This window comes from Notolabrus celidotus, chromosome 16, assembly GCF_009762535.1.
Source record: "Notolabrus celidotus isolate fNotCel1 chromosome 16, fNotCel1.pri, whole genome shotgun sequence".
Classification (NCBI taxonomy): Eukaryota; Metazoa; Chordata; class Actinopteri; order Labriformes; family Labridae; genus Notolabrus; species Notolabrus celidotus.
This window is the reverse complement of record NC_048287.1, coordinates 30,629,701-30,656,647: the sequence shown is the minus strand read 5'-3', so window position 1 is coordinate 30,656,647 and position 26,947 is coordinate 30,629,701. Positions and strand designations below refer to the sequence as shown.

Sequence of the window (26,947 nt, the reverse complement as noted above, 5' to 3'; positions counted from 1 at the left end):
CAGCATGAGTAACCATGGTTATATACCCTGGTAAAACGGGAACCACCTTCGTAGTCTGAAAATCCAGAGTTAACCCTGAAGTTACCTCGATAACCGCAAATCCGGCTTCGTAGTATGCCCCTCTGGTCCAGCCAGCCGCCGCTCGAAAAATGATGCGCGACTACACAGGGAATTACGGTACGGCTGCTGAGAGCGACCAAAAAGGAGGAAAGCAGCGGCGTAGTTCCAACATTTATTATTGAATATGAAAGTGAAATTAAAAAAAATTACAGAAAAAGTAATAGTTCTCTATATTTTAAGATGATTGAAATTTTTGAGAAGATTAAGTTTACTTCTGCTCAAATTGCACGCTTTGATATTTTACTCATTTTCATTATTTTATTTTAAAAACTCTGGGAGACAAAGATCTTTCAGTGGATTATTGTTCCTCATGTCCCTGGCTGTCACCCTGAAATTGTCCATCAATAATCCATTGAAAGATTTTTGTCACCTCTCCCAGATTTTTCAAAACAAAATAATGAAAATGAGTAAAATATCAAAGGGTCTCAGTGCAATTTGAGCAGAATTTAACATTATTTTTCTCTGAAACTGTACAGTAAAATCTGCTGAGAAATTTCAGAGTGACAACCAGGGACTTGTCACCTCTCCCTGATTTCTAAAAATAAAATTATCAATATGACAAAAATATCAAAGCGTGCAATTTGAGCAGAATTTAACATTAATCTTCTCAAAAATTTCAATCATCTTAAAATATAGAGAACTATTATTTTTTTGTAATTTTTTCTTTTCTTTTTCTGTTCCAAAATAACGATTAAAATCAATAGAAAAAATAAATAAATAAATAAAAAAAGATATTACAAAAATAGACGAGAGAGAAATGAATCTTGAAGACATTCTCTTTATAATTTTGTTATAAAGTGGCACAGTCCATCATGTGAGATGGCAGGTTTTCCATGTAGTCCAGATAGGGTTGCCATATCTTATAAAATGTTTTACTCCTATTTCTCAGGCTGTAACATTTATTAATGTCAGAGAGCCAGAGTCCGACAGGAAAGTCCACATTTGATTTCCATTTTAAGGCAGTGCATTTTTTGGCAATGATCATTAAGATTTGTATGAGCTTGATAGCATAGCTATCTTTGAAATTAAAATAAGCAAGGTGGCCCAGCAAACAAATCTCTGGATCCAATGATTATTATGACATTCTTAGCAAATATCTGCTGTTTCCACTTAAAGCATCTCTTTTTCTCACAGTGACACACTCGCTGAAATATCGTCTCACTGCGTCGTCAGCAATCCAAGACTTTCCAGAGTTTGTGGCCACTGCGGTGCTCGATGGAGTCCAAATTGGATACTTTGACAGCAACACAAAGACAGCAGAGCCCTCAGTGGACTTTGCTAGAGAATTCGTGAAGATCAATCCAGATTACCAGAAGTTCTATATGCACGAAGGCCTTGCTTCAACACAAATCTTCAGAGCCAGGATTCACAAGCTAAAGGAAGTCTTCAAACAAACTGAAGGTAATACTTTTTTTCATATTCACCTTTTAATGCTTATTACCAAGTGAGCTCAGCCACTAGGAGTTAGGAGTTAAATGTTACACATGTTTATAAATGGTTTCCTCTTTGCATGGTTCAGTTTCAACCTGCATTTGTGAGTGCAGCCACAAAATGTGCTTTTTAGGTGATTTTGAGGCCATGCAGTGATTTCCACTACAGAGTCACATCTGTTTTTAATGGAATGAGTTCCACTCACACTTTTTTGTGTAAACTTGCACAACACTGCTGTCAACAGTCACCATTACTGAAGACTCCTGTTTGTTCTGCAGCTCAGATCTTGCCTTGCAGGTTGAAGAATAGTTTGTACAAGGGAATGGAATTTGATTTTCTCCAGCTGCAGTTGCTCATCTGGTTACTTTCATCATCACTGATCAGATGATTCACTGTGCCAACCTATCAGGTGGATCCGTGTGTCTCTGTGGTAATAACCACCAACTGTGCTGGTACGTCACTGATCCTGTCCTCTCTGTCTCTCCCTCTCTCAGGTGTCCACATTCTTCAGCGCTTAAATAGCTGTGAGTGGGACGACGACACTGGAAAGGCTGTTGGTTTTTATCGGTATGGTTATGATGGAGAGGACTTAATAACTTTGGACCTTCAGACGTTGACATGGATTTCTCCAAAGCACCACATGTCTGCCAGGCAACTTGCATGGGAAACTAATAAAGCTAAAGTAAAACATAAAATTGATAGCTTCACAGCCGTATGCTCCAGCTTGCTGAAAACGTTTGTGCAACCTGGAGCGTTCCTTCTGCAGAGAATAGGTAGAATTACACGACCAGATGCACAGATTCATTTTCTGTTTGTCGTACAAAATTCAAATGAAATTAAAACAATATTTTTGTTGCACTTTGTGGATTTTTTTCTGCCTCCCTCCAGACCTCCCCTCAGTGTCTCTCCTCCAGAAGTCTCCCTCCTCTCCAGTCACCTGCCACGCTACAGGTTTCTACCCTGACGGGGCCGTGATGTTCTGGAGGAAAGATGGAGAGGAGCTTTTTGAGAACGTGGACCACGGAGAGATCCTCCCCAACAATGATGGAAGCTTCCAGATCAGTGAGGAGCTGAACATTACCTCAGTGAAACCTGAAGACTGGAGGAGGTACGAATGTGTGTTTCAGCTCTCCGGTGTTAAGGACGATATCGTCACCAAACTGGAGGAAGCAGCGATCAGAAGCAACGAAGGTAAAACTGAATTAGTCTTTAAAAATGGAGGAGATACTGACGTTTATATTAGTTCAGTTCAGTTTTCCCTCCTCGGTGATTGTGTGCCCCACCCTGATTAGTTTCATCTGTGTGTAAACTGAATTGTGATAATTATTCCAGGACTTGCCCATTGAAAAACCTTCCAGTACCATGCAGTGTACAGAAAGGGTTGAAACACTGTGAATGTTCTCATAGTTATGAGGTTGGGTTTTAGTTCCAGGTTCTGGGTTTCCTACCGGTCCGGTCACTGGAGTCATTGTAGGACTGCTGCTCCTGTCAGTCTGCATCGCTGGACTTCTAATCTGGAGGAAGAACAAACATGGTGAGGAACTTTTTCTTTTAACGTCTTGATGATTTCAGGATCAAGTCAATCAATCAATCTTTATTTATGTAGCACCAAATCACAACAAACCTTATCTCAAGACGCTTTTACAAACAGAGCCGGTCTAGACCAGGTCTATTATCAACAAGGACCCAACATCAAGACCGGATAAGATCCAGTCCCATCTTACAGACAGGACTCAGTCTGACCTCATCTTAATCCACCATGAGCAGAGCACTTTGCAGCATTTAGCAAGTTACAGTGGCAAGGACAAACTTCCTTTAACAGGCAGAAACCTCCAGCAGGACCAGACTCATGTTAGACACACATCTGCTGAGACCGTGTTGGAGAGAGGGATAGAGGGAGATGAAGAGAGAGAGAGAGAGATGATAGTGGGGAGATGGATAGAAGTAGTAGTAGTAGCAGCTGGAGTCTGGTACATCCACAGCAGCAGAGATCCAGAGGAACCTACGAGACAAGGGAGCTCAGGGACTCCAGAAAGGTCTATGAAAAGAGAGAAGAGAGGGAGACCAGAAGAAAGAAAAAGAGGAGGATAAATGGTAAAAGAATGACAGAAGGAAAGTATGGGGTAAGAAAAGGAGACATAAAGGATGAAGAAACATGGAAAGAAGATAGACAGAAAGGAATAAAGAATAAAAGAGAAGAACAGAAGGAATGAATGAAAGAAGTAAAGAAAGAATGAAAAAGCAATAAACAGCAGAGATCCAGAGGAACCTAAGCGACAAGGGGGCTCAGGGACTCCAGAGAGGTCTATGGTTAGTAACTTTAATGGGACAGGAAGAGTTAAAGTAAGTGATGGGGGTCTGGAGGTGGGATCACGTCCCATCCTACATATTTTATCTGGTACTGTATTTATTTTTTAGTTGAGTCCATTCTATGAAAGTGCTGACTTTGATATTTCTCACTTGAATTTCAGGGTTCCAGCTCGCTAACGGTGAGTAATATTCTGGTCACTATAAAGCCTAAATATCCTGCATTATATCCACAGTATGTTTAAAAATGTCTCTTTATCTGCTGCTTGTCTTCAGGGGAGCAAGGATCATCAGATGAGGAAGCTGAACTCCAGAGAGTGAGGAGCTAAGAACAACAGATTTAAACACTAACACAATAACATGTCTTCCCATTAGAGCTGGAGCACTAATACTGCAGGTTACCTTTAGCTTAGCATCAGGTATCTTTGTAGAACTGTTGACTGTTGTGATATCTCCATGTTTCGTTGTTTGTCATTTTCTATGCACTCAAAAAAAGGAATGAGGTGAGTTATGTATTCTGTCTGTCAAAGCACTTTGTTAACCCTTGTTTTAAAGTTGTTATGTAAATAAAGTAATATTGTTGATTATGAACTGCCAGTTAACTGAAGTAACATGTTAAGAGGATTTCTTAAAGACTTTTAATGACAAATAAATGTATTAAAGTCAATATTTTCTGTGTGGATGTTACATATATTATTATATTATTCATTACAAGGTGTGTGGCTGTTTTATTCCACACTACACACTGAATCTGGACTGACTGTGTTTGACATTTTTGATGTGTAGAAAACATTTCCTTTGTTTACATTAGATTCAAACAAAATCATGAAAGTCAGGACTCAAGCTTGAGTCCAGGACTCAAATATTACAACACGGCCATCCACTGACAACAGGCAAATAGAGCTGATTACAGGCCAACAGCTACCATGCACCCATCTGTCCATCAACTCAGACACACCCCTTAATCACACACATTCATGCATCAAGAGGGGTTTTAACATTTTGTAACATTGGATCTTATGTGGATTCCACAGCGCTTGGACCCTGCCTCAAGTGGGCTCTTAAGGAACTGCAGTACTTTTGCACTTTCACATTAGCTTCCTTGTTAGCCCCTAAAGTTTCCACTTTTGATGCACACATGAGTAAATCACATTGTTACCCCTCCTGTCTCCAGGACTCCAGGTCTTAAAGTCTTAGAAAAAGAGATGCTTGCACAGAGTCAAAGTTTTACCCAGTAAATAAAAAACATGAGCGACATTAGAATGCAGAGAAAGCTTCCAGCATTCTGTTGCAGAACAGCATGAATAGTTGGTTTGAACTCAAGTCCCGCCTCTGCTGAGAAGGAAATGAGACAATCACAGGTACGAATTTGGGGCGGTCCTTTCATTTGTGGAGACAGAATATTGCATTTGGCAGCATTTGGTGTTTTTCAGCATTTGCATTTTGAGTACCGGACTCACCTCACAGAGGAAAAAAAACAACAACATGAAGGTTTTATTTGTGTTGCTCCTGTTCTGTCCTGCTGCATCTACAGGTAAGAGCACAATGTTATTCTTTCTGACACTTCCTGTTCATCTGGTTTTTGTTATTGCTTTCTTTTTGCCCTCTCTTTGAGGATAACCTGCACTCCATTAAATCATACTGAAAATGTTGTGTTTCTGGGACTACATTCTTTATTTATTTAACCAGGTAAGAGACTCATTGAGATTTAAAACCTCTTTTTCAAGAGTGACCTGGCCAAGACGGCAGCACAAAATAGGTTACAACACACAAGGACACAAAACAACACAAGTAGAATACGGTCACAGTTTCACATGGTTACATGATTACACAGTGCAATCACAAGATCCAATGGAGCTTGTTTCTCTGTCTTTTATGAGTCAAACCAAAAGTTGCAATCCACCCAACTTTGATAGAAGTAAAACAGCAGTGAAGCGACCTTAAAGGCCCTGTGAGGAGTTTTGAACTGGCTGAGAAACAGACTGAAAATGATACTGATGCCTCTTTATGACCTTCAATAGCAAGCGAGACCATCAGCAGCAACACTGACACCTTCTCTGTTGTCATTTTTAACACCTGAAACCGCCCTGAGGGGGTAGGTGTCAGACCAGATGATGGACATCTTCCTTCAGAAACAGCCTTTCTTTGACTGTTTTCATGGAAAATAATTACATTGCCTGATAAAGTTGACTGTTAAAAGACAACAGGATGAGGTTTTTGTTGAAAACACTACTTTTGCATGTTTAGGACAAGAGATAAGAGGTTTCACTTTGTCCACAAGGGGGCGCCAGAATCTATACAAAACAAAAGTTCCTCACAGCAGCTTTAAAGTGAGAGAAACTATGTAATAAAAGAATGATCATACAGAAAGTGTAATGTAACATAATAAGCCCAGTTCAAACAGTGTAACGCAGTGAGCCGTCTTTTGCAAAACCCCGGTCAAGCCAGAAAAATGATGCGTGACTACACAGGGAATTACGGTACGGCTGCTGAGAGCGACCAAAATTACAGAAAAAGTAATAGTTCTCTATATTTTAAGATGATTGAAGTTTTTGAGAAGATTAAGTTTACTTCTGCTCAAATTGCACGCTTTGATATTTTACTCATTTTCATTATTTTGTTTAACAAACTCTGGGAGACAAAGATCTTTCAGTGGATTATTGTTCCTCATGTCCCTGGCTGTCACCCTAAAATTGTCCATCAATAATCCATTGAAAGATCTTTGTTACCTCTCCCAGATTTTTCAAAATAAAATAATGAAAATGAGTAAAATATCAAAGCGTCTCAGTGCAATTTGAGCAGAATTTAACATTATTTTTCTCAAATATTATACAGTAAAATCTGCTTTCTGAAAGTCTGAAAGTTTTCAGAGTGACAGCCAGGGACTTGTCACCTCTCCCTGATTTCTAAAAATAAAATGATCAATATGACAAAAATATCAAAGCGTGCAATTTGAGCAGAGTTTAACATTAATCTTCTCAAAAACTTCAATCATCTTAAAATATAGAGAACTATTACTTTTTTTTGTAATTATTTTCTTTTCTTTTTCTGTTCCAAAATAACGAATAAAATCAATAGAAAAAATAAATAAATAAATAAAAAAAAGATATTACAAAAATAGACAAGAGACAGAAATGAATCTTGAAGACATTCTCTTTATAATTTTGTTATACAGTGGCACAGTCCATCATGTGAGATGGCAGGTTTTCCATGTAGTCCAGATAGGGTTGCCATATCTTATAAAATGTTTTACTCCTATTTCTCAGGCTGTAAGTTATCTTCTCTAGTGGAACACATTTATTAATGTCAGAGAGCCAGAGTCCGACAGGAATGTCCACATTTGATTTCCATTTTAAGGCAGTGCATTTTTTGGCAATGATCATTAAGATTTGTATGAGCTTGATAGCATAGCTATCTTTGAAATTCAAATTAGCAAGGTGGCCCAGCAAACAAATCTCTGGATCCAATGATTATTATGACATTCTTTGCAAATATCTGCTGTTTCCACTTAAAGCATCTCTTTTTCTCACAGTGACACACTCGCTGAAATATCTTGTCACTGCGTCGTCAGCAATCCAAGACTTTCCAGAGTTTGTGGCCACTGCGGTGGTCGATGGAGTCCAAATTGGATACTTTGACAGCAACACGAAGACAGCAGAGCCCTCAGTGGACTTTGCTAAAGAGTTAATAAAGATCAATCCAGTTTACCTGGAGATGTATACTCAAAAATGCCTTGCTTCGACACAAATCTTCAAAGCCAGGATTCACAATCTAAAGGAAGTCTTCAAACAAACTGAAGGTAATACTTTTTTTCATATTCACCTTTTAATGCTTATTACCAAGTGAGCTCAGCCACTAGGAGTTAGGAGTTAAATGTTACACATGTTTATAAATGGTTTCCTCTTTGCATGGTTCAGTTTCAACCTGCATTTGTGAGTGCAGCCACAAAATGTGCTTTTTAGGGGATTTTGAGGTCATGCAGTGATTTCCACTACAGAGTCACATATGGAGCGCCGCCTGCAAGCTAGTTCAGGCAGACAACTCGAGCCACGCTCATCATACTGACACGTCACCACCTCTCCATCAGCTGATCTCAACATCCTCATTCGGCGGTCTATTTAAACGGCAAGCCTCCTGTCTCTGCCTATGCTTGCAGTGCTCCTGCTGTTCTGCTCAGTGCTGTGTGAAGTTTGTCCCCACCTCCTCCCAGGCTTCCACCTGCGGGCTCCGAGGGGGTTAGTCCTCTCTCATTGCTCCTAATGTCTGCATTTAAATAATCTACGAGGAGTAATGAAATTCGGAGCCCACACGCCAAACACAATACTGTATGCTGCAATAAACTTATTAAGTAAACGTGAGTTGTCTGACTGAACTGTTTTTAATGGAATGAGTTCCACTACTACTTTTTTGTGTGAACTTGCACAACACTGCTGTCAACAGTCACCATTACTGAAGACTCCTCCTGGTTGTTTCGCAGCTCAGATCTGGCCTTGCAGGTTGAAGAATAGTTTGTAGATAGGAATGGAATTTGATTTTCTCCAGCTGCAGTTGCTCATCTGGTTACTTTCATCATCACTGATCAGATGATTCACTGTGCCAACCTATCGGGTGGATCAGTGTGTCTCTGTGGATTAGATGTGATTCATTCTGTTCATAACCAACTGTGCTGGTACGTCACTGATCCTGTCCTCTCTGTCTCTCCCTCTCTCAGGTGTCCACGTTCTTCAGCGCTTAAATAGCTGTGAGTTGGATGACGTCACTGGAAAGACTGTTGGTTTTTACCGGTATGGTTATGATGGAGAGGACTTAATAATATTGGACCTGCAGAAGATGACATGGATTTCTCCAAAGCACCACATGTCTGCCAGGCAACTTGCATTGGACACTGATGAAGCTAAAGTAAAACATAAAATTGATGGCTACACAGATGTATGCTCCAGGTTGCTGGAAACGTTTGTGCAACATGGAGCGCTCCTTCTGCAGAGAATAGGTAGAATTACACGACCAGATTCACAGATTCATTTTCTGTTTGTTGTACAAAATTTAATTTTTACTGCCTCCCTCCAGACCTCCCCTCAGTGTCTCTCCTCCAGAAGTCTCCCTCCTCTCCAGTCACCTGCCACGCTACAGGTTTCTACCCTGACGGAGCCGTGATGTTCTGGAGGAAAGATGGAGAGGAGCTTTTTGAGAACGTGGACCACGGAGAGATCCTCCCCAACAATGATGGAAGCTTCCAGATCAGTGTGAAGCTGATCATTACCTCAGTGAAACCTGAAGACTGGAGGAGGTACGAATGTGTGTTTCAGCTCTCCGGTGTTAAGGACGATATCGTCACCAAACTGGAGGAAGCAGCGATCAGAAGCAACGAAGGTAAAACTGAATTAGTCTTTAAAAATGGAGGAGATACTGACGTTTATATTAGTTCAGTTCAGTTTTCCCTCCTCGGTGATTGTGTGCCCCACCCTGATTAGTTTCATCTGTGTGTAAACTGAATTGTGATAATTATTCCAGGACTTGCCCATTGAAAAACCTTCCAGTACCATGCAGTGTACAGAAAGGGTTGAAACACTGTGAATGTTCTCATAGTTATGAGGTTGGGTTTTAGTTCCAGGTTCTGGGTTTCCTACCGGTCCGGTCACTGGAGTCATTGTAGGACTGCTGCTCCTGTCAGTCTGCATCACTGGACTTCTAATCTGGAGGAAGAACAAACATGGTGAGGAACTTTCTTTTAACGTCTTGATGATTTCAGGATCAAGTCAATCAATCAATCTTTATTTATGTAGCGCCAAATCACAACAAACGTTATCTCAAGACGCTTTTACAAACAGAACAGGTCTAGACCAGGTCTATTATCAACAAGGACCCAACATCAAGACAGGATCAGATCCAGTCCCATCTTCCAGACAGGACTCAGTCTGATCTCATCTTAATCCACCATGAGCAGAGCACTTTGCAGCATTTAGCAAGTTACAGTGGCAAGGACAAACTTCCTTTAACAGGCAGAAACCTCCAGCAGGACCAGACTCATGTTAGACACACATCTGCTGAGACCGTGTTGGAGAGAGGGATAGAGGGAGATGAAGAGAGAGAGAGAGAGATGATAGTGGGGAGATGGATAGAAGTAGTAGTAGTAGCAGCTGGAGTCTGGTACATCCACAGCAGCAGAGATCCAGAGGAACCTACAAGACAAGGGAGCTCAGGGACTCCAGAAAGGTCTATGAAAAGAGAGGGAGACCAGAAGAAAGAAAAAGAGGAGGATAAATGGTAAAAGAATGACAGAAGGAAAGCATGGGGTAAGAAAAGGAGACATAAAGGATGAAGAAACATGGAAAGAAGATAGACAGAAAGGAAAAAAGAACAAAAGAGAAGAACAGAAGGAATGAATGAAAGAAGTAAAGAAAGAATGAAAAAGCAATCAACAGCAGCGACTCAGAGGAACCTACGAGACAAGGGAGCTCAGGGACTCCAGAGAGGTCTATGGTTAGTAACTTTAATGGGACAGGAAGAGTTAAAGTAAGTGATGGGGGGTCTGGAGGTGGGATCACGTCCCATCCTACATATTTTGTCTGGTACTGTATTTATTTTTAGTTGAGTCCATTCTATGAAAGTGCTGACTTTGATATTTCTCACTTGAATTTCAGGGTTCCAGCTCGCTAACAGTGAGTAATATCCTGGTCACTATAAAGCCTAAATATCCTGCATTATATCCACAGTATGTTTAAAAATGTCTCTTTATCTGCTGCTTGTCTTCATAGGGAGGTAAGGATCATCAGATGAGGAAGCTGAACTCCAGAGAGTGAGGAGCTAAGAACAACAGATTTAAACACTAACACAATAACATGTCTTCCCATTAGAGCTGGAGCACTAATACTGCAGGTTACCTTTAGCTTAGCATCAGGTGTCTCTGTAGAACTGTTGACTGTTGTGATATCTCCATGTTACGTTGTTTGTCATTTTCTATGCACTCAAAAAAAGGAATGAGGTGAGTTATGTATTCTGTCTGTCAAAGCACTTTGTTAACCCTTGTTTTAAAGTTGTTATGTAAATAAAGTAATATTGTTGATTATGAACTGCCAGTTAACTGAAGTAACATGTTAAGAGGATTTCTTAAAGACTTTTAATGACAAATAAATGTATTAAAGTCAATATTTTCTGTGTGGATGTTACCTTGTCCAGGATTCTCTCATTAAAGAGTTCTCAAAGGGACTTCCTGGTTGAGTTAAAGTTAAAATATATCATATTGTACCGTATCATTTGAGGCAACTTATCAGGTATTATATCATATCATATTGGGTGTCAGGTAATGCTGGTAAGACGTGGCATTGCTCCAGTGAACTCATCAAAATCCTGTTGGAAGGAATCCCATTCAAAGTGAGCGTCTCCCTCCGTGCTCCCTCTTCAGTTAAAACAACATGTAGTCCAAGTAAACTCCAAGGTAAGTTAACCCAAATACCTTGTAACCCCACTTATATTTTCATGAGGACCTTTAGCTCTCCCAGTTGTTTGAAAATCAGGGAGTGACTTCATGCATGGCAAGTGGAAACAGAGCTCCCTGAGCATAAATGGGTAAAGAAAGGAGCCCAAAGTGTTTTGCATCTTCTGTCAAGAGCCCTGCGCACTCTCACCCTTTTTGATAAAGCTTATAGTTGGAGCTGGCTCAGGCTTTGACCAGCTCTTTGTTATGCTGCTATAGGCTTAGACTGCTGGGGGAACTGGCACACTGACACACTGGGATCCTTCCTGTCCCATTAAAGTTACTAACCATAGACCTTTCTGGAGTCCCTGAGCTCCCTTGTCTCGTAGGTTTGTTCTTCTCATATCAAAAACTTGTCAAACATTGCTTTTACAAAACTGGGACCACTTTCCAACCATAGTAAAGTAAGCTGCGAGCTACAACCTGATTTTTATTAGTACTTGCTGTCCTGCAAACTGGGTACTTCATGGTGAACTCTTTCCACAGCAGGCTGTGACTTGCTGCAGGGGGACTGTCAACAAAGTGCCTGATAAAAAAAAACAACAAAAATAATAAATAGTTTCAGCAGTATAGTTTCATATTCCATGCAGTCAGGATGTGCTTTACCTGCTATAATGGAGCTGGATTTAAGACAGATATGATAAAATAGCAATTTATATTTAGCCTATAAATGAGTGAGCACACTTTCTTCCAAATGTCCATTATATTCAAAATTAAAAGTCTCTCACAAATCTAACATTTTTTATTGATAGAAATAAGAGTTGTTGGTTGTGTTAATAAAGACATAGAAACACAAACATATGTGCTGGTGTCCCAGTTTAAAAATAGAACTAGACAGTCATGAAATGTGGATTTCCCTTCTACAATAAAACATCTTCAGATAAAACTCTAAAAAAGTCAGTTTTGAACCTCAGCTCTCTCCACAGGTCCTCTGTGGTAAGAGCACACCAGCTAGGGGGGCGAGCTTTTTGTGAAGGCGCCCTTCCTTCGACCTTCGGGACATGTCGGACGGGGGCGGGACTAGGGGAAACAAATCTCGACGAGGAAACAGAGCTCGATACAACACCTGTTGCAATATTCTGTCTCCACAAATGAAAGGACCGCCCCAAATTCTTACCTGTGATTGTCTCATTTCCTTCTCAGCAGAGGCGGGACTTGAGTTCAAACCAACTATTCATGCTGTTCTGCAACAGAATGCTGGAAGCTTTCTCTGCATTCTAATGTCGCTCATGTTTTTTATTTACTGTGTAAAACTTTGACTTTGTGCAAGCATCTCTTTTTCTAACACTTTAAGACCTGGAGTCCTGGAGACAGGAGGGGTAACAATGTGATTTACTCATGTGTGCATCAAAAGTGGCAACTTTAGGGGCTAACAAGGAAGCTAATGTGAAAGTGCAAAAGTACTGCAGTTCCTTAAGAGCCCACTTGAGGCAGGCTCCAAGCGCTGTGGAATCCACATAAGATCCAATGTTACAAAATGTTTAAACCCCTCTTGATGCATGAATGTGTGTGATTAAGGGGTGTGTCTGAGTTGACGGACAGATGGGTGCATGGTAGCTGTTGGCCTGTAATCAGCTCTATTTGCTTGTTGTCAGTGGATGGCCGTGTTGTAATATTTGAGTCCTGGACTCAAGCTTGAGTCCTGACTTTCATGATTTTGTTTGAATCTAATGTAAACAAAGGAAATGTTTTCTACACATCAAAAATGTCAAACACAGTCAGTCCAGATTCAGACAGTTTGGAGTTTGGAATAAAATTGCCACACACCTTGTAATGAATAGTATAATAATATATGTAACATGCACACAGAAAATATTGACTTTAATACATTTATTTGTCATTAAAAGTCTTTAAGAAATCATCTTAACATGTTACTTCAGTTAACTGGCAGTTCATAATCAACAATATTACTTTATTTACATAACAACTTTAAAACAAGGGTTAACAAAGTGCTTTGACAGACAGAATACATAACTCACCTCATTCCTTTTTTTGAGTGCATAGAAAATGACAAACAACGTAACATGGAGATATCACAACAGTCAACAGTTAGCTCCTCACTCCCTGGAGTTCAGCTTCCTCATCTGATGATCCTTGCCCCCCCTATGAAGACAAGCAGCAGATAAAGAGACATTTTTAAACATACTGTGGATATAATGCAGGATATTTAGGCTTTATAGTGACCAGGATATTACTCACAGTTAGCGAGCTGGAACCCTGAAATTCAAGTGAGAAATATCAAAGTCAGCACTTTCATAGAATGGACTCAACTAAAAAATAAATACAGTACCAGACAAAATATGTAGGATGGGACGTGATCCCATGTTTAAAAAGAAGTTCCTCACCATGTTTGTTCTTCCTCCAGATTAGAAGTCCAGCGATGCTGACTGACAGGAGCAGCAGTCCTACAATGACTCCAGTGACCGGACCGGTAGGAAACCCAAAGCCTGGAACCAAAACCCAACCTCATAACTATGAGAACATTCACAGTGTTTCAACCCTTTCTGTACACTGCATGGTACTGGAAGGTTTTTCAATGGGCAAGTCCTGGAATAATTATCACAATTCAGTTTACACACAGATGAAACTAATCAGGGTGGGGCACACAATCACCGAGGAGGGAAAACTGAACTGAACTAATATAAACGTCAGTATCTCCTCCATTTTTAAAGACTAATTCAGTTTTACCTTCGTTGCTTCTGATCGCTGCTTCCTCCAGTTTGGTGACGATATCGTCCTTAACACCGGAGAGCCGAAACACACATTCGTACCTCCTCCAGTCTTCAGGTTTCACTGAGGTAATGTTCAGCTTCACACTGATCTGGAAGCTTCCATCATTGTTGGGGAGGATCTCTCCGTGGTCCACGTCCTCAAAAAGCTTCTCTCCGTCTTTCCTCCAGAACATCACGGCTCCGTCAGGGTAGAAACCTGTAGCGTGGCAGGTGACTGGAGAGGAGGGAGACTTCTGGAGGAGAGATACTGAGGGGAGGTCTGGAGGGAGGCAGAAAAAAATCCACAAAGTGAAACAAAAATATTGTTTTAATTTCATTTGAATTTTGTACGACAAACAGAAAATGAATCTGTACATCTGGTCGTGTAATTCTACCTATTCTCTGCAGAAGGAACGCTGCATGTTGCACAATCGTTTCCAGCGACATGGAGCATACCGCTGTGAAGCCATACACAACATGTCTTATATGAGCTGTATTGGTATCCCATCCAAGTTGGCTGGCGGACATGTGGTGCTTTGGAGAAATCCATGTCATCTTCTGCAGGTCCAATGTCATTAAGTCCTCTCCATCATAACCATACCGGACAAAACCAACAGCCTTTGGAGTGTCGTCGTCCCCCTCACAGTCAATTAAGTACTGAAGAACGTGGACACCTGAGAGAGGGAGAGACAGAGAGGACAGGATCAGTGTTGATGAAAGTAACCAGATGAGCAACTGCAGCTGGAGAAAATCAAATTCCATTCCTATGTACAAACTATTCTTCAACCTGCAAGGCCAGATCTAAGCTGCAGAACAAACAGGAGTCTTCAGTAATGGTGGCTGTTGACAGCGGTGTTGTGCAAGTTCACACAAAAAAATTAGCTAGCTCGAAGTTCAGTTCCCACAGACTCTGGAGTTGCACCAGGTGAGAGGCAGAGGGCAGGTGTTGGCTTGCTTATAGCTCCTCAGCTCTCTGGAAGCAGCTGGCAGGTACCGGCGGACCAAGCAATCCGCCGCCCAGTCACAGAGGCAAAAACTCAGGCATGGGAGAAGTTTGGTGAGGCCATGGAACAAGACTTTCTGTCGTGGGAGAAGAAATTCTGGCAAACTGATCTTACAGCTTAGGAGGGGAAGAGGCCCTTTGTTCACACTGTTTACAGCGTGGATGGGGAGCTGCTGAACTCGACTGAGAGTGTAGTCAGGCGGTGGAAGGAATACTTCGAGGATCTCCTCAATTCCACCAGCATGCATTCCGAGGAGGAAGCAGAGACTCTGAGGTGGGCTCGTTCATCACTGGGGCCGAGGTCGCTGAGGCAGTTAAAAAACTCCAAAGCGGCAAGGCCCTGAGTTCCTCAAGGCTCTGGATGTTGTAGGGCTGTCCTGGTTGACACGCCTCTGGAACATTGCATGGACATTGGGGACAGTGCCTCTGGAGTGGCAGATGGGGGTGGTGGTTCCCCTTTTTTAGAAGGGGGACCAGAGGGTGTGTTCCAACTATAGGGGGATCACACTCCTCAACCTCCCTGGGAAGGTTTACTCCAGGGTGCTGGAGAGTAGAGTCCGGCTGTTGGTTGAACCTCAGATGCAGGAGGAACAATGCGGTTTTCGTCCTGGCCGTGGAACAGTGGATCAGCACCTCCAAGTCTGAGGCCATGGTGCTCAGTCGGAAAAGGATGGTTTGCCCTTTCCGGGTCGGAGGAGAATTTTTACCCTTAGCAGAGGAGTTTAAGTATCTCGGGGTCTTGTTCACAAGTGAGGGGGAGAGGGAGCGCACGATTGACAGACAGATCGGGGCGGTGTCTGAGGTGATGTGGGCGCTGTACCGGTCTGTCGTGGTGAAGAGAGAGCTGAGCCAGAAGGCAAAGCTCTCAATTTACCGGTCAATCTACGTTCCAACCCTCACCTGTGGTCACGAGCTGTGGGTAGTGACCAAAAGAACAAGATCACGAATACAAGCGGCCGAAATGAGCTTTCTCTGCAGGGCGTCTGGGCTCAGCCTTAGGGAGAGGGTCAGGAGCTCAGACTCAAAGTAGAGCCGCTGCTCCTCCCGCATTGATAGGAGCCAGATGAGGTGGTTCGGGCAACTGGTCAGGATGCCTCCCGGACGTCTCCCTGGGGAGGTGTTTCAGGCATGTCTGTCTGGGAGGAGGCTAAGGGGAAGTACCAGGACACGCTGGTGAGATTATATCTCTCAGCTGGCCTGGGAATGCCTCGGTATTCTCCCAGAAGAGCTGGTGGAAGTGGCTGAGAGAGGGTTGTCTTCCCTGCTGAGACTGCTGCCCCCGCGACCCGGATAAGCGGAGGAAGATGAATGGATGGATGATTCTGTAGTGGAAGTCACTGCATTAAAAACAGACCTGACTCTATAATGGAATTCACTGCATGGCCTCAAATCGCCTAGTAAGCACATTTTGTTGCTGCATCCACAAATGCAGGTTAAAACTGAACCATGCAAAGAGGAAGTCATATATAAACCTGATCCAGGACCACAGAGACTTCTCTGGACCTGATCCAGTTTAAGATGGACTCAGGGGAAGTGGGAAACTGTCCTGTGGTCTGATGAATCAAAATCTGACATTCCTTTTGGAAATCATGGACGCTGTGTCCTCCGCTCTAAAGAGGAAAGGGCCCACCCGGCATGTTATCAGCTCACAGTTCAGAGCTAGCGCCCCTGATGGTATGGGGATCATAAGAGTCCATGGCATGGGTAGCGTCCACATCCGTGAAGGCTCCATTAATGCTGGACAATATATTGAAGTTTAGGAGCAACATATGCTGCCATCCAGACGATGACGTCTTCAGGAAGACAATGCCAAACCACATTCTGCACGTGTTACAACAGCATGGCTCTGTAGTAGAAGAGTCCAGATGCTGAACTGGTCTACCTGCAGTCCTGACCTGTCACCCTTTGAAAACATTTGGAAAGTAATGAAACAAAAAATGCAACAAAGGAGACCCTATCGCTTTGCCAGAATTTGTTTGGCATGTCAGAATTAAAAACAACAACATATGTTCAACAATACGAAAAACAAAACAAAGAATCATAAATGACATCAAGTCAAGTCAGTATGAATATAGGATGTTAACAGATGATACAGTTACAGTGGTAACCAAGTGGCTGAGCTAATAATATAATAATAAGCATTAAAAGATGAATATGAAAACAACATTTATTACCTTCTGTTTGGTTGAAGACTTCCTTTAGATGGTGAATCTGTGCTTTGAAGATTTGTATCCAAGCAAGGCAAAATTGAGTATACATCTTCAGGTATTCTGGATGAACCTTTATTAACTCTTTAACAAAGTCCTGTGTAGGTGTTCCTGTCTTGGTGATGCTGTCACAATATCCAATTTGGACTCCATCAACCACCGCGATGGCCACAAACTCTGGAAAGTCTTGGATTGGTGACGACGCAGTGACAAGATATTCCAGCGAGTGTCTCACTGTGAGAAAAAGAGAGGCTTTAAGTGGAAACAGCAGATATTTGCAAAGAATGACATAATAATGAGACCATCCTGAAATCCCATCCAGCATTTCACTTTCAAAACTCCAGAAACTGGACTCCTTTGGAGCACTGAACTGAGTTATTGGACCCAAGAACATTTCAAAGTTCAAAGACTGTACAATCAAGCCAAAGGTCAGCGCACAGGAAGTCAGAACAGTGCAGGCAACAGCAACATTACTAAAGTGGTGAAAACTCAAGGGCAAACAAGAGGAGGACCAAGGCTGGACCACTGACACAAGGGTCAAAGGTGAACAGGCACAGAAGGGTTCAACACTCTGAGGTGATCGAGGGAGCAGGAAAAGTAAGGAAGGAGGAAGTAACCAAACTTAATAGAGAATCAAAATAAACACGAGGAAGGGAGATGACACAACTTGTGGAGCTGGAGTGTTGTTAAAAGACGAGGGGATGAAAAACAAGCTTTTCAAACTACAAATATGCATATATGTCTCATAACAGAATATATCTTGATGTTCTGTTTTTATATTTATTTAAGCATTGCTTCTTTTCTAAAACTGAACCCCTGAGGAAAATAAATATGAACAGGGTTACAAACATTGCTCTAAATGTGATAAAAACTTAACTTAAAAACGCGTTGTGATATTTTCAAAGAAGTTTTGGAGTTAAATGTAGAACACTGTTGCTGTTATTTACAGTGTGCACAACTTTACCAACAGCGCCCTAAAATCCACATTTATATTTTGAAAATGTTACTTTTCTCGCCGTGTTGACCGTATGTCCACATGGGCCACTGAAAACTGAGGTTTTTAAAATCAAATACAAAAGTGGATTTTTTTTCCTGCATTACTGTGGACAGCATAAATAGAGATTTTGGGAAACGCTGACATCATTACCGAGGTATACATTTTTTTGATCAATATCTACTTCCTAGTAGTTGTAAATTGTTCCATGCTATTCTAAACTTGCTCACTGGGTATTTCTGCTAGTTATATCAACCATCCCTGAACTCTGTAGGTGCCCTATTGATAATAACATGCATACAAGGGGTGCAGCGGATCAAAAAACTCACTGTTTGGATCGTATCACGGTTATGAGTCACGGATCGGATCATTTTTAGAATCAGCAAAAAAAAAAAAAAAAGGAAGAAGACAAGACAAATATAACTTTGTCCTCCATTTATTTTGTAAAACACTTGTAAACTTTTGCCCATTAAATAAAAACAACATTCAACTCAAACTTTACTGCATGTGCAAAGCACCCTATCTGTGGGCCCAGTCCTGCCTCATTCACTGCATTTCATGGCATGGCAAGTGAAGGAGCAGAGCAACTTCAAAAGTTTCACTCCATTCTTCTTTCAATCTCTGATTTTCACCGTCCACTTTTCTTTGAGCAGCAAACTTGGAACACACCGTTTTCATGGATTCTAGGGTCCTACAGCTGGCAAAATGCTAATATGTGAACTGTTCCATACATGAAAGTGAGAGTTAAAAATTGCACTCCAGTGGGTGTGGATTGAACATGCGGTCACCACGTGAACACGGGGAACTTTTATTTTTTCATCAACCAATCCGCGGACCACGTCTGTGCTGAACCGTGTAGAGGCAACCGTAAGGATCACGGATCAACGATGATCCGTTGCACCACCAATGCATACAAACCATAGACTGTATAAAATATAAAAACCTAAAGCAGAAGTTCATCCCACTTTACCATGACGGTGGGGGGTTATATCTGGTTTGTGTATGATCTGTGACCATCTGTGGGTGTTGCTCCAAAAAGTTTTAACGTAGCTTCCCCATTTTGTGTGTCTGTGTGTCAAGAAGAGAGTCCCACAAAAAAACATTTGTACATGTTTAAACAGGATCAAGAGTAACAGGAAGTGAGGAAGATTTACCTGAAGTTGCGACATGACAGCGCAGGAGCAAGAGGAAGAATATTACATTCATCATGGTGTTTCCGTTAGTAAGCCCTGAGCACACAGCCAGCTGCTCTGAAGGTTTCCTTGATATGTGGGGCGTGTCTGTTACTCACTGCCAAGTGCAACGTACCATGTCAACAGAGACAGACACTGATCAGTTTCTGCAGTGCAACAATTTGCCACTGGAGGACAGGAGAAGAGTGAGTAGAGTTTTGTTGACTTTCAAATCCCATCCAGGGTGAAACTATTTATTATTTTTTTTTTTTTTTTTTATCAGGCACTTTGTTGACAGTCCCCCTGCAGCAAGTCACAGCCTGCTGTGTAAAGAGTTCACCATGAAGTACCCAGTTTGCAGGACAGCACGTACTAATAAAAATCAGGTTGTAGCTCGCAGCTTACTTTACTATGGTTGGAAAGTGGTCCCAGTTTTGTAAAAGCAATGTTTGACAAGTTTTTGATATGAGAAGAACAAACCTACGAGACAAGGGAGCTCAGGGACTCCAGAAAGGTCTATGGTTAGTAACTTTAATGGGACAGGAAGGATCCCAGTGAGTCAGTGTGCCAGTTCCCCTAGCAGTCTAAGCCTATAGCAGCATAACAAAGAGCTGGTCAAAGCCTGAGCCAGCTCCAACTATAAGCTTTATCAAAAAGGGTGAGAGTGCGCAGGGCTCTTGACAGAAGATGCAAAACACTTTGGGCTCCTTTCTTCAACCATTTATGCTCAGGGAGCTCTGTTTCCACTTGCCATGCATGAAGTCACTCCCTGATTTTCAAACAACTGGGAGAGCTAAAGGTCCTCATGAAAATATAAGTGGGGTTACAAGGTATTTGGGTTAACTTACCTTGGAGTTTACTTGGACTACATGTTGTTTTAATTGAAGAGGGAGCACGGAGGGAGACGCTCACTTTGAATGGGATTCCTTCCAACATGATTTTGATGAGTTCACTGGAGCAATGCCACGTCTTACCAGCATTACCTGACACCCAATATGATATGATATAATACCTGATAAGTTGCCTCAAATGATACGGTACAATATGATATATTTTAACTTTAACTCAACCAGGAAGTCCCTTTGAGAACTCTTTAATGAGAGAATCCTGGACAAGGTAACATCCACACAGAAAATATTGACTTTAATACATTTATTTGTCATTAAAAGTCTTTAAGAAATCATCTTAACATGTTACTTCAGTTAACTGGCAGTTCATAATCAACAATATTACTTTATTTACATAACAACTTTAAAACAAGGGTTAACAAAGTGCTTTGACAGACAGAATACATAACTCACCTCATTCCTTTTTTTGAGTGCATAGAAAATGACAAACAATGTAACATGGAGATATCACAACAGTCAACAGTTCTACAAAGACACCTGATGCTAAGCTAAAGGTAACCTGCAGTATTAGTGCTCCAGCTCTAATGGAAAGACATGTTATTGTGTTAGTGTTTAAATCTGTTGTTCTTTGCTCCTCACTCTCTGGAGTTCAGCTTCCTCATCTGATGATCCTTGCCCCCCCTATGAAGACAAGCAGCAGATAAAGAGACATTTTTAAACATACTGTGGATATAATGCAGGATATTTAGGCTTTATAGTGACCAGGATATTACTCACCGTTAGCAAGCTGGAACCCTGAAATTCAAGTGAGAAATATCAAAGTCAGCACTTTCATAGAATGGACTCAACTAAAAAATAAATACAGTACCAGACAAAATATGTAGGATGGGACGTGATCCCACCTCCAGACCCCCCATCACTCACTTTAACTCTTCCTGTCCCATTAAAGTTACTAACCATAGACCTCTCTGGAGTCCCTGAGCTCCCTTGTCTCGTAGGTTCCTCTGAGTCGCTGCTGTAGACGTCCTCTTAGTCTGGATGTACCAGACTCCAGCTGCTACAACTACTACTATCCGTCTCCCCACTATCATCTCTCTCTCTCTCTCTCTCTCTCTCTTCATCTCCCTCTATCCCTCTCTCCAACACGGTCTCAGCAGATGTGTGTCTAACATGAGTCTGGTCCTGCTGGAGGTTTCTGCCTGTTAAAGGAAGTTTGTCCTTGCCACTGTAACTTGCTAAATGCTGCAAAGTGCTCTGCTCATGGTGGATTAAGATGAGATCAGACTGAGTCCTGTCTGTAAAATGGGACTGGATCTTATCCTGTCTTGATGTTGGGTCCTTGTTGATAATAGACCTGGTCTAGACCGGCTCTGTTTGTAAAAGCATCTTGAGATAAGGTTTGTTGTGATTTGGCGCCACATAAATAAAGATTGATTGATTGACTTGATCCTGAAATCATCAAGACGTTTAAAAAAAAAAAGTTCCTCACCATGTTTGTTCTTCCTCCAGATTAGAAGTCCAGCAATGCAGACTGACAGGAGCAGCAGTCCTAGAATGACTCCAGTGACCGGACCGGTAGGAAACCCAGAACCTGGAACTAAAACCCAACCTCATAACTATGAGAACATTCACAGTGTTTCAACCCTTTCTGTACACTGCATGGTACTGGAAGGTTTTTCAATGGGCAAGTCCTGGAATAATTATCACAATTCAGTTTACACACAGATGAAACTAATCAGGGTGGGGCACACAATCACCGAGGAGGGAAAACTGAACTGAACTAATATAAACGTCAGTATCTCCTCCATTTTTAAAGACTAATTCAGTTTTACCTTCGTTGCTTCTGATCGCTGCTTCCTCCAGTTTGGTGACGATATCGTCCTTAACACCGGAGAGCTGAAACACACATTCGTACTTCCTCCAGTCTTCAGGTTTCACTGAGGTAATGTTCAGCTTCACACTGATCTGGAAGCTTCCATCATTGTTGGGGAGGATCTCTCCGTGGTCCACGTCCTCAAAAAGCTCCTCTCCATCTTTCCTCCAGAACATCACGGCTCCGTCAGGGTAGAAACCTGTAGCGTGGCAGGTGACTGGAGAGGAGGGAGACTTCTGGAGGAGAGACACTGAGGGGAGGTCTGGAGGGAGGCAGAAAAAAATCCACAAAGTGCAACAAAAATATTGTTTTAATTTAATTTGAATTTTGTACGACAAACAGAAAATGAATCTGTGCATCTGGTCGTGTAATTCTACCTATTCTCTGCAGAAGGAACGCTGCATGTTTCACAAATGTTTCCAGCAACCTTGAGCGTACGGCTCTGAAGCCATTCATACTATGGTTTACTTTAGCTTTATCAGTTTCCCATCCAAGTTGGCTGGCAGACATGTGGTGCTTTGGAGAAATCCATGTCGACGTCTGTAGGTCCAAAGTTATTAAGTCCTCTCCATCATATCCATACTGGTCAAAACCAACAGTCTCTCTAGTGACGTCGTCCAACTCACAGCTATTTAAGCGCTGAAGAACGTGGACACCTGAGAGAGGGAGAGACAGAGAGGACAGGATCAGTGACGTACCAGCACAGCTGGTTATGAACAGACTGAATCACATCCAATCTACAGAGACACACTGATCCACCCGATAGGTTGGCACAGTGAATCATCTGATCAGTGATGATGAAAGTAACCAGATGAGCAACTGCAGCTGGAGAAAATCTAATTCCATTCCCTTGTACAAACTAATCTTCAACCTGCAAGGCAAGATCTGAGCTGCGAAACAACCAGGAGGAGTCTTCAGTAATGGTGACTGTTGACAGCAGTGTTGTGCAAGTTTACACAAAAAAGTGTGAGTGGAACTCATTCCATTAAAAACAGATGTGACTCTGTAGTGGAAATCACTGCATGGCCTCAAAATCCCCTAAAAAGCACATTTTGTGGCTGCACTCACAAATGCAGGTTGAAACTGAACCATGCAAAGAGGAAACCATTTATAAACATGTGTAACATTTAACTCCTAGTGGCTGAGCTCACTTGGTAATAAGCATTAAAAGGTGAATATGATAAAAAGTATTACCTTCAGTTTGGTTGAAGACTTCCTTTAGCTTGTGAATCTTGGCTTTGGAGATTTGTGCCAAAGCAAGGCATTCTTGAGTATACAACTTCAGGTAATCTGGATTGATCTTTACGAATTCTTTAGCAAAGTCATGTGTGGCCTCTGCTGTCTTCATGTTGCTGTCACAGTATCCCATCTGTATTTCATCAATCACCGCGGTGGCCACAAACTCTGGAAAGTCTTGAATTGCTGACGATGCAGTGCCAAGCAATTTCAGCGAGTGTGTCACTGTGAGAAAAAGAGATGCTTTAAGTGGAAACAGCAGATATTTCAGATTCAGATTCAGATAACTTTATTAATCCCAGAGGGCAATTTAGTTTGCAATGTACCGACTTGTCAATAAACAACACAAACACTAATAAACAGGCAAACAACACTCAACAGGCAACATGTCAGTGACAACAACAGTGCAAGATGGGGCTTGTCATAAAGAGTAAAAGAATAAATGAAGATAGACTAAAATAACTTTTTTTTTTTAAATCACAGTAGCATGGAATAAATACTAAAAACCTCCTTTTAAATACACAACTTCACAACTTCACATAAACAATCTGTTACAAGCTGTTAAAAACTGCTGTCAGTATTTAGAAGTCTGATGGAAGAAGGAAGAAAAGATTTTGAGTATGTTTGTTTTTCTAAGAGGAGCGAGATAGCGCCACCCTGAGGGCGTTAGAGAGAACTCCTTGGCCATGATGTGTCCAGGTCGGCCTATTATCCCTTTAGCTTTATTGGCGACGCCGTGCCTCCAAAGGGAACCCAGATCTTGCTGCTGTACACCAATCATTTCAGAGCAGACTTTAACAATATAGTTCAGACTGTTCTTGTCTTTCAAAGAGAGACCATGAAACCAGCAGATAAAAGAAAAGGTTCAAAGACTTTCAATAAAAGAGTGATAAAAACTGGATCAAATGTTCTCTGAGACTCTAAAAGAATTGAGGTTGAGCATCAGGTGTATCCTCTGTTGCCCACGTTTTAAAATCAGCTCTGTGTTTTCCTTGAATTTTAATTCGGAGTTGAACAGTGTGCCAAGGTATTTGTACGAGTCCACAATGTGGACCTCACCTCCGTTGATAATGCTGGCTTTGGGTTTTGGGCAGTCTTTTCTAAAGTCAATGATAAGCTCCTTGGTCTTATTCACATTAAGATCTAAGATTTTTTTTTTCACACCAATGGACAAAGGATGACAAAGCCTGAAGAAGGGACAACAGAGCAGTGTCATCTGAGAATTTAACCAGATACTGGCCCTCTTGAGAAGCTCTGCAGCTGTCTGTGTACATGATAAACAGCAGGGGAGAAAGGACCCAGCCTTGAGGGGAGCCTGTTTTGGACTTGATAGACTTTGACATTAAAAACAGACATGACTCTGTTGTGGGAGTTACTGCATAGGCTCAAAATCACTTCTAAAACTCATCGCTGAATCAAAAATGGATATTTTGGAAATCATAGATGCTACATCCTCCGCTCCAAAGAGGAGAGGGACCAGCCTATCTGGCTTGTATCAGTGCACAGTTCAAAAGCCAGCATCTGTGAAGGTATATCGGGATGCATAATAAACCAATAGCTTACATATCTGGGAAGATACCATGAGAGAGTCCAGGTGCTGCCTATAGTCCTGACTTGTCTCCCGTTGAAAACATTTGGTGCATTATGATAAAAAAAATATGGTAAAAGAGACCATCCTGAAATCCCATCCAGCATTTCACTTTCATAACTCCAGAAACTGGACTCCTTTGGAGCACTGAACTCAGTAATTGGACCCAATAACATTTCAAAGTTCAAAGACTGTACAATCAAGCCAAAGGTCAGCGCACAGGAAGTCAGAACAGTGCAGGCAACAGCAACATTACTAAAGTGTTGAAAACTCAAGGGCAAACAAGAGGAGGACCAAGGCTGGACCACTGACACAAGGGTCAAAGGTTAACAGGCACAGAAGGGTTCAACACTCTCAAAATAAAGGAGGAAGTAACCAAACTTAAAAATAGAGATAAAGGCGAGATTAAAGATAAACACGAGACAGGACACACGAGGAAATGAGATGAAAAAACTTGATTAATGTGGAGCTGGAATGTTGTTAAAAGATGAGGGAGAAACAATGTAAACATGCACCTGTGCCAACTGTTTTCAAATGTGTTGTTGGTGTCAACCTTCAAATATACATATATGTCTCATAAAAGAATATCTCTTGATGTTCTATTTTTATATTTACTTCAACATTGCGTCTTTACTAAAACTGAACCCTGCTGGAAAAACTGCAAACTTTTTTAAGGAAGTATCGAAAAGCATTAGAGCCACTGAAAAAAAAAAAAAAAAAGGAAGCCAGGCCAACCCATTTTTCTTTCTTTTCATTTTTCTGATGATTCAGTCAAATATTCTGACTATTTACAAGAACTCTGAGTTTTTCTAAGAATTCTAGAACTAAACAAAAGGCATAATTCTTACCCTAACGCCAGGATTCTAGAATTCTTAGAAAAAAACAGAACTCTTTCTTTAATCCTGGAATTCTAGAATTCTGAGAACAAAGTCACAATTGTGACTTTCTTGGGAATAAACTCGAAATTCTGACTTTTTTCTCACTTTAAAGAAAGAACAATAATGCATGTGTCATAGTTGTTATTAATTAATAATACTTGTTAACCATCTGTGTTGAATACTTGATTTTGATTGGTCAGAACAGTTCATAACCTCAACAGCAAAAGCAACACCAGAGACAACCTCATCACAAAGGTCAAATCAGTTCTAGGAGTCCGGCACATTTCCCCTCTGCCTGTTGACACTGTGGAAAAATATGAAACACCCTTGCTCACCTTGTCAGGACTCTAATCCACATAACCCCCTGCCCCCTTTGCCTTACACTGTTTGAACTGGGCTTATTATGTTACATTACACTTTCTGTATGATCATTCTTTCATTACATAGTTTCTCTCACTCTAAGGTCGCTTCACTGCTGTTTTACTTCTACCAAAGTTGGGTGGATTGCAGCTTATGGTTTGAATGTAGTCCCAGAAACACAACATTTTCAGTGTGATTTAATGGAGTGCAGGTTATCCTCAAAGTGACAGCAAAAAGAAAGCAATAACAAAAACCAGATTAATGGGAAGTGTCAGAAAGAATAACATTGTGCTCTTACCTGTAGATGCAGCAGGACAGAACAGGAGCAACACAAATAAAACCTTCATGCTGTTCTGAAAAATAAGTTCAGGGCTGAAGTGCTACAAATGTATATCTTGATGTTATTTTTTTCCTCTGTGAGGTGAGTCCGGTCCTCAAAATGCAAATGCTGAAAAACACCAAATGCAATATTCTGTCTCCACATATGAAAGGACCGCCCCAAATTCTTACCTGTGATTGTCTCATTTCCTTCTCAGCAGAGGCGGGACTTGAGTTCAAACCAACTATTTGTGCTGTTCTGCAACAAAGTGATACCTCTTATCTCTTGTCCTAAACATGCAAAAGTAGTGTTTTCAAGAAAAAACTCATCCTGAAAAAGGAACATTATCCGAAACGTTTGCTGTCACTACTGACATAAAAGAGAGAGTATTTAAATGAAAAACAACACCACTGAACCCATAATGGG

The 26,947-nt window shown here is 41.4% G+C and overlaps 5 protein-coding genes across 9 annotated transcripts in view; 2 read left to right on the top strand and 3 right to left on the bottom strand.

The window, feature by feature from the left end:
• The window catches only part of LOC117827675 (major histocompatibility complex class I-related gene protein-like), a 32,204-nt gene extending 27,755 nt beyond the window's left edge, over window positions 1–4,449 (top strand). For 2 of the 4 annotated variants that reach the window (XM_034704328.1, XM_034704326.1), the window contains exons 2-7: window positions 1,255–1,521; window positions 2,046–2,324; window positions 2,440–2,742; window positions 2,978–3,085; window positions 4,023–4,040; window positions 4,135–4,449. In XM_034704328.1, coding sequence (XP_034560219.1) covers window positions 1,255–1,521; window positions 2,046–2,324; window positions 2,440–2,742; window positions 2,978–3,085; window positions 4,023–4,040; window positions 4,135–4,187 — 1,028 coding nt within the window. In that variant the 3' untranslated portion in view covers window positions 4,188–4,449. Of the gene's footprint in view, window positions 1–1,254; window positions 1,522–2,045; window positions 2,325–2,439; window positions 2,743–2,958; window positions 3,086–4,022; window positions 4,041–4,134 lie in introns of all 4 variants that reach the window. The other 2 variants (XM_034704329.1, XM_034704330.1) reach the window with 2 other exon arrangements.
• LOC117827673 (major histocompatibility complex class I-related gene protein-like) overlaps window positions 1–26,947 on the bottom strand; it is a 74,801-nt gene that overhangs the window by 38,012 nt on the left and 9,842 nt on the right. The window lies entirely within an intron of this gene.
• Window positions 5,313–10,928, top strand: LOC117827678 (major histocompatibility complex class I-related gene protein-like). Of its 2 annotated transcripts, none has more exons than XM_034704333.1 (7): window positions 5,313–5,392; window positions 7,391–7,657; window positions 8,570–8,848; window positions 8,926–9,228; window positions 9,445–9,571; window positions 10,500–10,517; window positions 10,614–10,928. In XM_034704333.1, the coding sequence occupies exons 1-6, from the start codon at window positions 5,344–5,346 to the stop codon at window positions 10,513–10,515; spliced, it is 1,041 nt and encodes a 346-aa protein (XP_034560224.1). In that variant the 5' UTR covers window positions 5,313–5,343; the 3' UTR covers window positions 10,516–10,517; window positions 10,614–10,928. The 2 variants fall into 2 exon arrangements, with proteins under 2 accessions (XP_034560224.1, XP_034560225.1); XM_034704334.1 differs by having other exon boundaries at window positions 5,329–5,392; window positions 9,464–9,571.
• LOC117827676 (major histocompatibility complex class I-related gene protein-like) lies at window positions 13,224–19,533 on the bottom strand. Its single transcript, XM_034704331.1, has 7 exons — window positions 19,402–19,533; window positions 17,221–17,487; window positions 14,439–14,717; window positions 14,021–14,323; window positions 13,678–13,779; window positions 13,532–13,549; window positions 13,224–13,435 (listed from the first exon to the last, which is right to left on the bottom strand). Exons 1-7 carry the CDS (start codon window positions 19,454–19,456, stop codon window positions 13,413–13,415), a joined length of 1,047 nt encoding a protein of 348 aa, XP_034560222.1. The 5' UTR covers window positions 19,457–19,533; the 3' UTR covers window positions 13,224–13,412.
• Window positions 20,557–26,676, bottom strand: LOC117827677 (major histocompatibility complex class I-related gene protein-like). Its single transcript, XM_034704332.1, has 7 exons — window positions 26,501–26,676; window positions 23,335–23,601; window positions 22,518–22,796; window positions 22,100–22,402; window positions 21,757–21,864; window positions 21,045–21,062; window positions 20,557–20,948 (listed from the first exon to the last, which is right to left on the bottom strand). The coding sequence occupies exons 1-7, from the start codon at window positions 26,547–26,549 to the stop codon at window positions 20,926–20,928; spliced, it is 1,047 nt and encodes a 348-aa protein (XP_034560223.1). The 5' UTR covers window positions 26,550–26,676; the 3' UTR covers window positions 20,557–20,925.